Genomic DNA, 10,549 nt, shown 5'->3' with positions numbered 1-10,549 from the left:
TACCAGATTGCAGCCTTACTCTATGATCATTGCAGTCTTACACTATGAACATTGCAGCATTACTCTATGAATATTGCAGTGTTACGTGTCTGCATAATTCGTAATAGTTTTTTACCCTACCAGATTGAAGTGTTACTCTATGAATATTGCAGTGTTACGCTATGAATATTGCAGTATTGTAAGTAGTATTTGCAGTTTACATATTATCTAAATCTGATTACCAAATTACCCCTAGACAACAATATCCTCTGCATTATCCAGCAATCCGGACTCTATTTCAATAAAATGATCTCAAGCTTCCATGTACCAGATCTGACGGATCAAATTAGTGATAGAGTGTCACTCTAACTATGGTGGTACCCTAATGCTCCCCTACTTTTGTATATATATAATGGCAACATATGAACAATGGAGCAAGGAAATCAACAATTATTCAAACTATAGTTTCATAACTCATAGTGCAACTTCAATACAAAAAGGTTGAAGTATACACATATTATTTATATAGGAGATTTGGAAGCATAAAAAGCTTCACACTCTCCCTACATCTCAATACCAACTATATATATATATATATATATATATATATATATATATATATATAGGGTTTTGATCCATGCAAAAGCATTCTTAATACAAAAATGCAGAACCAAGCATACAAAAGTCATTTTTAGGTCATTGTAAGCTTATTTTTACGTCATTATAGTAAGAATGACATGAAATGGTCTTAACATGACCTCAAATCCAAAGTTTATAATATGACCTAAAACTGCTTTACAATGACCCTCCGTGTTTTTGTTTAATTATTGACCATTGGATTGTCAAATCTCATGGTCAGGATTTGGTCTGGATTTTGTATTGAGATCAAGTTTTGTATTGATCATTTTCCTATATATATATATATATAGTAGTGATCAATGTATAACTAATCTTAAGCGTATAACTAGAGAACAAATCTCAGCCACACATCTTAATGGAACAAATATTATTTATTTTAATTATAGAAAATATGCTGAGGGTAATTTTGGAAATTGCTTTCTTAATTTAAATCTGGATCAAAACATGCAAATCTGCGATCAAATTACTCCATAATTTGCGATCTTTTCTTTCCTTCCAAACCTGCGATCCGATTTTTTCCAAATTTCGTTCCAAATCTTATTACTTCATTCAAATCGCGATTGAATTCAATTCGACGCGATTCAATTCGTTATTCAATCCGTTCATCGCGATTCAAATCAATCATCGTGATTCAAATCAATGGATTCAATTATGAGGTCGGACGAAGATTATTTCGATTCCGATTCATCATCTTCGGGCGAGGAAGCTGAGACTTCTAAAGGTAATCATTATTCGTTCAATTCTATAACAATTACTGCACTCTTGTTCAATTCTATAACAATTCCTACTATTTATTAATATACAATATTTTCGTGTATTGTGATTATGAAAACAGTAGTTTTTGTGATTAGATTTATAGTTGTTTCACTGATGTTAAGTGATTATGAAAATCGTATGGTCTTTGTATTATGTTTACATGGTTAGATTTACAGTTGTTTTGCAAATAAGAGTGAAGTGAAATCAGAATAAGAGTGATGTGTTTTGTGAACAAGAGTGATGTGTTTTGTGAACAAGAGTGATGCCCTCAGAATAAGAGTGATGTGTTTACATCACTCTTATTCTGATTTTACTTCACTCTTGTTCACAAAACACTTCACTCTTGTTCAGAAAACACTTCACTCTTGTTCACAAAACACATCACTCTTATTCTGATTTTACTTCACTCTTGTTCACAAAACACATCACTCTTATTCTGATTTTACTTCACTCTTGTTCATAAAACACTTCACTCTTGTTCACAAAACACATCACTCTTATTCTGATTTTACTTCACTCTTGTTCACAAAACACATCACTCTTATTCTGATTTTACTTCACTCTTGTTCACAAAACACTTCATTCTTGTTCAGAAAACACTTCATTCTTGTTCACAAAACACATCACTCTTATTCTGATTTTACTTCACTCTTATTTGCAAAACACATCACTCTTATTCTGATTTTACTTCACTCTTGTTCACAAAACACTTCACTCTTGTTCACAAAACACATCACTCTTATTCTGAACAAGAGTGATATGTTTTGTAAACAAGAGTGAAGTAAAATCAGAATAAGAGTGATGTGTATTGTGAACAAAAGTGAAGTCTTTTTCTGAACAAGAGTGCAGTAATCTCATTATTAGAGTGCTGTGTTTTTTACAGTGGTTTGCGTACCAAAATGCCCAGATGAATTGAAACCAAAAATTGGACAAAGTTTCATGACCCTTGATCGTGCATTGGACTTCTACAACAATTATGCTCGATATGTTGGATTTGACACCCGTAAAAAGGGATCGAAAAAGGAAAAAGATGTCACTACTTGGATTTACGTGGTGTGTAGCCGAGAAGGTACAAAGCAAAGAAACAGTGAACAATCTGAGGTGAAACGAAAGCGTTCTTCTATTAAGTGCTATTGTAATGCTAAAGTGTCTTGGAAGTATATTATGGGTGTTGGTTATGTTATACAAAGTTTCGTTGAAGAACATAATCACGAGATGGTTGAGGAACGCCATAAGCGTTTTATTAATTTGAACCGTAATTTGGATTTAGTCCATCAGAAATTCATCCTCGATTGTGCTAATGCAAATATTGGTCCAACTTTAAGTTTTAGCTTACTTAAAGAAGTGCTTGGTGGATTAGATTATGTAGGGTGTACTGTTTTAGAAGTGCGCAACTATAGACGTGACCTTAGAGCATATGTGGAAGGAGCTGATGCACAAATGTTATTGAATGAGTTGCGAAGGAAGAAGGAGTTGTGTAGTGCATTTACATATGAGTATGAGGTCAACTCAAAGGATAGGATGACACGATTGTTTTGGTGTGATCCTACTGCCAGAAGAAACTACCATTTGTATGGAGATATTGTTTCGTTTGATATGACATACTCAACAAACATGTATGTGCACACTAATTACTCTTTTGTTAAATTGTTTTCTGAAATCATAACATGAGTGATGTGTTTCTGAAAAAGAGTGAAGTGTTTTGTGAACAAGAGTGAAGTGTTTTCTTAACAAGAGTAATGTGTTTTGTGAAAAAGAGTGATGTATTTTTCTGCATGCTTATATTGATGTGTTTTCTGAAATCATAACAAGAGTGAAGTGTTTTGTGAAAAAGAGTGAAGTATTGTCTGAACAAGAGTGATGTGTTTTGTGAAAAAGAGTGATGTATTTTTCTGCATGCTTATATTGATGTGTTTTCTGAAATCATAACAAGAGTGAAGTGTATTGTGAAAAAGAGTGAAGTATTGTCTGAACAAGAGTGACGTATTTTGTGAAAAAGAGTGATGTGTTTTCTGCATGCTTATAGTGAATTGTTTTTCATTTCAGATACTGTATGATATTTGCTCCTTTTACGGGTAAGGATAATCATGGTCGCCCTGTGACATTTGCTGCTGGCCTTTTGTCCAAGGAAAATGCCAACTCCTTTTCATGGTTATTTAACCAATTTGTAAAGTGTATGGGTGTGGCTCCCAAACTCATTGTAACCGACCAAGACTTAGGAATGAAAGTTGCTGTTGAGGAGGTCCTTGTCAATACAAGACACCGGTGGTGTATGTGGCACGTTATGAATAAAGTTGCTGACAAATTGCCAAAGAACATGCTTGGTAGTGAACAATTAAAGATGGAACTGAATGCATGTGTATGGTCAGAGTTGATAGAACCTGATGCATTTGAGGAAACTTGGCATGCTATAATGGAAAGATATGGGCTGACCAATAATGTCTGGTTTTCATCAATGTTTGCATCCAGAAAATTTTGGGTTCCAGCCTTTTTCCGTGATTTTCCGATGAGTTCGTTGATAAAGACAACTTCTATATCTGAATCACAGAATAACTTCTTCAAAAGGTACTCAAAGTCTCGGGCTAACCTTATGCAATTTTATATGAACTATAATCATGCTCTGGAGACTCAAAGAAGTAATAGTGCAAAGCTTGAATACTATGATTCAACAAAAGTACCTATTTTGCGAACAGGATTGGAAATCGAGAAACATGCATCGACGATATATAGTGGTAGTGCTTATACTGAAATTCAAGAAGAGATAGTATATGCATGTTTCTCTTTGTCTTGTGCAACTCTAGGAGTGTCTACCAATACAGATATTAAAGTATATGACATAAAGGACAATGATTCAAACTCATGGACAGTGACTTACTCCATTGGTGATGACACCTATTTGTGTGGATGCAAAAAATTTGAAAGACTTGGTCTATTGTGCAGCCATATATTTTGTGTGTTGAAACATAATTTTGTTAAGTTGATACCCGAGAAGTTGGATGGAGGAAGATGGTTGAAGTCACAGTTTGTGAAGCCAATACATGGAGGTTTTTGTGATGATCAAGAAATACACCTTGCTGTGGACAAGAAGAAGATTGCATTTAAAAACTTGTATGGATTATTCATTGAAACAGCACAAAGCATTGAAGGGAACATTGATCAAATCAATGCATTCGCTGCAATTATTGAAGAAGGTAGGAAGCAGCTTCTTGGCGAAGATGTTGTTCTGTCTTCCACACAGAAGAGAGCAATGATTGAGAACTTCTATGGCTCACATGTCCCAAACAATATTGAAGTTCATCCTCCTGAGGTTGTTAGTACAAAGAGAAGTGGAAGTAGGAAGAAATCGAAGAGGGAGTCAGCAATAAAGTTAGCAATGAAACCAGGCTGAAAGTGTGGAAACTGTCATGAGATTGGACACCATGATTCTAGGAACTGCAAAAAGGTTAATGAGAAGTTAAATCAGAGGCAATGAGGATTTGTATAGAAATAGTTCACATTGTAGTATTTTTAGAGTACTAATGATTCATTTTATTACACTTTTGAGTGAATTTTATCTCAATGCGAATTTTTAGAGTACTAATGCTCAAGTGCCAGTAAGTTCATCACTCTTGTTCACAGAACGCATCACTCTTATTCTGATTTTACTTCACTCTTGTTCACAAAACACATCACTCTTACTTTGATTTTACTTCACTCTTGTTCACAAAATACATCACTCTTACTCTGAATTTACTTCACTCTTGTTCACAAAACACATCACTCTTACTTTGATTTTACTTCACTCTTGTTCATTGAACACCTCACTCTTACTCTGATTTTACTTCACTCTTGTTCACAAACGCATCACTCTTACTGTCATTTTACTTTAGTCTTGTTCACAAATGCATCACTCTTACTGTCATTTTACTTCACTCTTGTTCACAAAACACATCACTCTTACTTTGATTTTACTTCACTCTTGTTCACAAAACACATCACTCTTACTCTGATTTTACTTCACTCTTGTTCACAAAACACATCACTCTTACTTTGATTTTACTTCACTCTTGTTCATTGAACACCTCACTCTTACTCTGATTTTACTTCACTCTTGTTCTCAAACGCATCACTCTTACTGTCATTTTACTTTAGTCTTGTTCACAAACGCATCACTCTTACTGTCATTTTACTTCACTCTTGTTCACAAAACACATCACTCTTACTCTGATTTTACTTCACTCGTGTTCACAAAACACATCACTCTTATTCTGATTTTGTTTCACTCTTGTTCACAAAACACATCACTCTTATTCTGATTTTACTTCACTCTTCTTCACGAAACACTTCACTCTTATTCTGATTTTACTTCACTCTTCTTCACGAAACACATCATTTAGTGGTTTACAAAACACAACAGTGAATTAAATAGTAAACAAGATATTAATGTAAAATAAGTACTTGTTAATTCACTAATGAAGTTTTCTACAATAGTTCATGAACGCTTGAAGTTTACAATCATTTTTTCCACATCTATGTTATTGGTTTTCCCATATTCTTCATAATGCTTTGATGTTACTGACAACATATTCAGTGACTGATGGTTTTTTTCCGACAATAATAATGCGCTGCAATATTCCTTTGCTTCTTGTAGTTAATCCACACTTCCAATCTTGTTCGCGCTCACCATGATAACATTCCAAATGTCGCATCAAAAAAACTCCGCAATCTTCTACATTTGATGTTGTTCTCCAAGGCATTTTGAGCCTTATTATCCTCACATCCTTTATTGATTTGCTTTGGTTGTGATACCCCATTTTTGTCAAATAATGACAAAAATATAATTTCTGCAATATATCATCATGAATATCAGATGTAGTTCACTATAAAGAGAACTATAATTCATTGTAATCACAAAAATACTGCACTGTATATCGTGTATACTTACCACATTTTCAGGTATGCCACCATATTTGACTGTTATGTCCACATCGTCAGCATTCTTTGAATTGTCAATCAGCACTATACTGTTAGTACTAAATCTGAAGCATATGGTATAGTAATGTTCCGCAGCACAAATTGGAAAGAACACCTACATAGATAATAATAATAATTTCAGAATAAAAACAACTAGAGAATATAATAAAGAATCAATTGTGTTCAGTATTTACCAAATCTACGTCGGCCCATTTGAAATACGGAATTTGTTCAACCTCAGTTTGTAAATTGTCACAGAATCTATCAATTATGGTCAAGAGGTCGACCCCATCAGGCCGGTAAACAACTGTATACAGCTGAAAAATGAGACAAGTTAAATCTGGATTGAAATAATTCACTTTATTTTACTTCACCCTTGTTCACAAAACACCTCACTCTTACTCTGAATTTACTTCATTCTTGTTCACAAAACACATCACTTTTACTTTGATTTTACTTCACTCTTGTTCACAAAACACATCACTCTTACTCTGAATTTACTTCACTCTTGTTCACAAAACACATCACTCTTACTTTGATTTTACTTCACTCTTGTTCACAAAACACTTCACTCGTAAATCTAACCATGTAAACATAATACAAAGGCCATACGGTTTTCATAATCACTTAAAATCAGTGAAACAACTATAAATCTTACCACAGAAACTGCGGTTTTCATAATCACAATACTGTTCAAAATTTATTCTATTCTTACCGTTGGGTATGTTGTGAAAAAGAGGCGCCTCGATGAAGATAGGGACTTGTATTCTTCCATGTTATTTAAATATGAAGCCCATGCACTTATCACACCCACTTCTATTAGCGTATGTGGCAACAGTGAACAGAATTCTCTTTTTGTTACCATTATGACATCATCATCATACACTATGGTGTCCCTGTTCAAACATGTGTGTGTGTTAGCACATCTTTTGTATGTTTTTTTTCTAAATCAGAACTATAATATAAATCTTACTCATTTAATTCATTTGTTGTCATAATCCACAAAAAGACTTGTGACTCTTTCAAGGTAAACTTGGTTTTAGCCTTAACCACTCTTTCATGGAATGGAGATTTCAATGCAGCTGATATTCTCTTCTCAGCTTTTGAACGTATCTCCATTTGTTCAATCCTAGCAGTTACCTGTCAGGGCAAGAATGATATGAAAACATCACTATATAAGACATATAGTTCACTTGATGTTTGTTAAAAGTGTTGGTGAATGGATGAGATATATCATTGTTTAACACTTACAATGTCTGGATTGTAAACTACTATTTCGGTTGAAGGATTTTTGCCAGATACATTTAACTCTGATTGAACACAATCATCATCAGCATATATCTCCACGCATGCTTCTATTGCAGATGCAATTTGGGCATCCACAATGTCGTCCTATTTTCATAATAAGAAATGAAAACACATCACTATCAACACGATTTTTACTTCACACTTGTTTACAAAACACATCACTCTTATTGAGATTTCACTTCACTCTTGTTCACAAAACACTTCACTCTTGTTCACAAAACACATCACTCTTGTTCAGAAATCACTTCACTCTTGTTCATAACACACATCATTCTTACTTCGATTTTACTTTACTCTTGTTCACAAAACAAATCAATATTATTCTTATTTCACTTCACTCTTGTTCACAAAACACATCACTCTTTTCAGAAAACACTTCACTCTTGTTCACAAAACACATCACTCTTATTCTGAATTCACTTCACTCTTGTTAACAAACACATCACTATACACATACAACACAGAAACCTCACTTAACAATGGAACACATCACTCGAAGCACTTTTTTATACCTTCATCTGTGTGTTTTGTGATGTTGCTTTAGCTACATCTTCATAAAATTCATTTGTCTCCTGCAAATAGTGAAATGCGATATAACATAAGAATAAAAAGTCAAAAAAGTAAATAAATATTATGCATTAGTACAGAACATAATACAAATTGTTTTTAGTTCACTCTGAATCAAATGTCAAGTGTTAAAGTACAACAGACCACAATCAAATTGTTTAAAATATCCATGGTTTCTGTTCCAAATCTTGAACTTACTGGTTTCTTTCCCAAGTTAATATCAGGCAAAATTGTTGTGCCTTCATTCACTAATTTGCATTTTTCATCATGGATTTCCATCAGTTTTTCCATAAGCTGAATCCATTCTGGATCATCTTCTTGATCCTCTTCCATAGCTTGTGTCATGTTTTCAATTGGCTTAGAAACAGCTTGGTCCCCTTGATCAACCTCCACACCAACCATCTTTAGTGCATTTATAGCTGCAACTTTGAAGCAATTGATGTCATTGGTATTTGCTGGAGCAACCTTTATATACCTCATCATTTTACTAATTGCATCTGCAGCCTCCCTAATTGAACTTTTAATTTCATCAGTTGAAGGGGGGGCTTCATCAGGTAAAGTTGCTTCATCAGTTGAAGGGACAGAGGTCGTGACAGTTATTGAATCCTTGTTGGCATATAAAGATTCAATGGAGACATGATCAATGATACCTTCTATGATTCCTCTTCCAATGGTGCCTCCATTATCAAATTCCATCTATCCTCTCTCCTTAAGAATGAATTCTGTCCAGTTACGGACAGTTGGGAATCTTCTAACCACCAGTCTTGTTCTGTAGACAACCCTATCTACATAGCATGCCTGCAAAAACAGATCAATCATAAAATGCATTACAAGGACTTCACTCTTATTCTGATTTTACTTCACTCTTGTTTACAAAACACTTCACTCTTATTCTTATTTTACTTCACTCTTGTTCACAAAACACTTCACTCTTATTCTCATTTTACTTCACTCTTGTTCACAAAACACATCACTCTTGTTCTGATTTTACTTCACTCTTGTTCACAAAACACTTCACTCTTATTCACATTTTACTTCACTCGCAAAACACATCATTCTTATTCTGATTTTACTTCACTCTTGTTTACAAAACACTTCACTCTTATTCTCATTTTACTTCACTCTTGTTCACAAAACACTTCACTCTTATTCTCATTTTACTTCACTCTTGTTCACAAAACACATCACTCTTGTTCACAAAACACTTCACTCTTGTTCTGATTTTACTTCACTCTTGTTCACAAAACACTTCACTCTTATTCACATTTTACTTCACTCGCAAAACACATCACTCTTATTCTGATTTCACGCATGTATAAAAAACACATCACTCTAACCATGCATTTACTACTTAACCGTGAAAAACATCACTCTAAATATGATTTTACTTCACTCTAAGCATGTTTTTACTTCACTATAAAGGAGTGGTTAAAATAGAAAACTCACCAAGAGGAAAGTGATTGGTCCAGTGAATGGGGTGGATTTGTTCTTGAGTTTCCAGCTATCATGTGCTGTGATTAGCGTATCCAACACGTAGCTGCACCAATTGTACTGCCTCACATTTGAAATGTTGTCAATATCGTCCAAGATACGGCCAAGAAATTTTCCGTTGGCAGTTGGTGAGATCAGAACATTGTCCAACAGAATAAGAAATATTTTCTTAAACCACTCACCACCTTCTAGATCACTATCAAGCTGCTCTTGCAAATCAGCTGGGGTTATTGCTTTGTTCTTCTTAGCATTGACAATGGTCTTCATCACATCATTCATTTCATGCTTCTTTTCTCTTTTAATCATCAACTCTCCTCTTGGCAGTCCCAGCGTAGCATACACATCCTCCTCAGTGATGTGTAATGGTTGATCATCAACAAGTTTTATTCTGGAGCAGTTGTCATGATTAAAATTTTCAAGTAGTGAAAATGCCATGTCAGCAGGAATACATCGTATCTTCAAATGCACAAGCTGTCTGAAACCCATCTCTTCCAGAGCAGCTTTTTGTTTGGAGTTCATTTTCTCAATGGCATCAACCAGAACTTTCACCCCTATCTTAATGACCAATTTAGGTCTTCTGATTTTACAAGTAATAGATTTGTCACTCTTTGCTTTAGCCTGTTTCTTTCTGGCAGGCATTTCTGGTTTGTCGATGCATTGTGACCTCCCACGCTTTGAGGCTGAATACATACAAGATTTTTGATCAAATTCATGAATACACACTTAATATAGCTCAAAATTATACATTAATAACTATGCCTAATACATAAATTATTACATAACTCACTCTCTGGTTTCTGCATACCATTTTTCTTTTTTGACCTTATTTCGGCAGAAGTTGTTGTTCGAAGAACAT

The 10,549-nt window shown here is 34.3% G+C and overlaps 1 protein-coding gene across 1 annotated transcript; it reads left to right on the top strand.

The window, feature by feature from the left end:
- Nucleotides 1-1,257: 1,257 nt before the first annotated feature.
- LOC121796977 (protein FAR1-RELATED SEQUENCE 5-like) lies at nucleotides 1,258-4,762 on the top strand. The gene is made up of 3 exons (XM_042195726.1): nucleotides 1,258-1,339; nucleotides 2,258-2,990; nucleotides 3,421-4,762. Exons 1-3 carry the CDS (start codon nucleotides 1,258-1,260, stop codon nucleotides 4,760-4,762), a joined length of 2,157 nt encoding a protein of 718 aa, XP_042051660.1.
- Nucleotides 4,763-10,549: the final 5,787 nt, after the last annotated feature.

This window comes from Salvia splendens, chromosome 3 (assembly GCF_004379255.2).
Source record: "Salvia splendens isolate huo1 chromosome 3, SspV2, whole genome shotgun sequence".
Classification (NCBI taxonomy): Eukaryota; Viridiplantae; Streptophyta; class Magnoliopsida; order Lamiales; family Lamiaceae; genus Salvia; species Salvia splendens.
Note: the sequence above shows the minus strand (reverse complement) of the source record. Positions and strands in the feature narration are given on the sequence as shown.

Coding starts and splice junctions, on each gene's coding strand:
- LOC121796977 (XM_042195726.1), top strand. CDS start 1,258: ATGGATTCAATTATGAGGTCGGACGAAGATTATTTCGATTCCGATTCA. Junction 1,340..2,257: donor GGAAGCTGAGACTTCTAAAG/GTAATCATTATT, acceptor TGTTTTTTACAG/TGGTTTGCGTACCAAAATGC. Junction 2,991..3,420: donor ATGACATACTCAACAAACAT/GTATGTGCACAC, acceptor TTTTCATTTCAG/ATACTGTATGATATTTGCTC.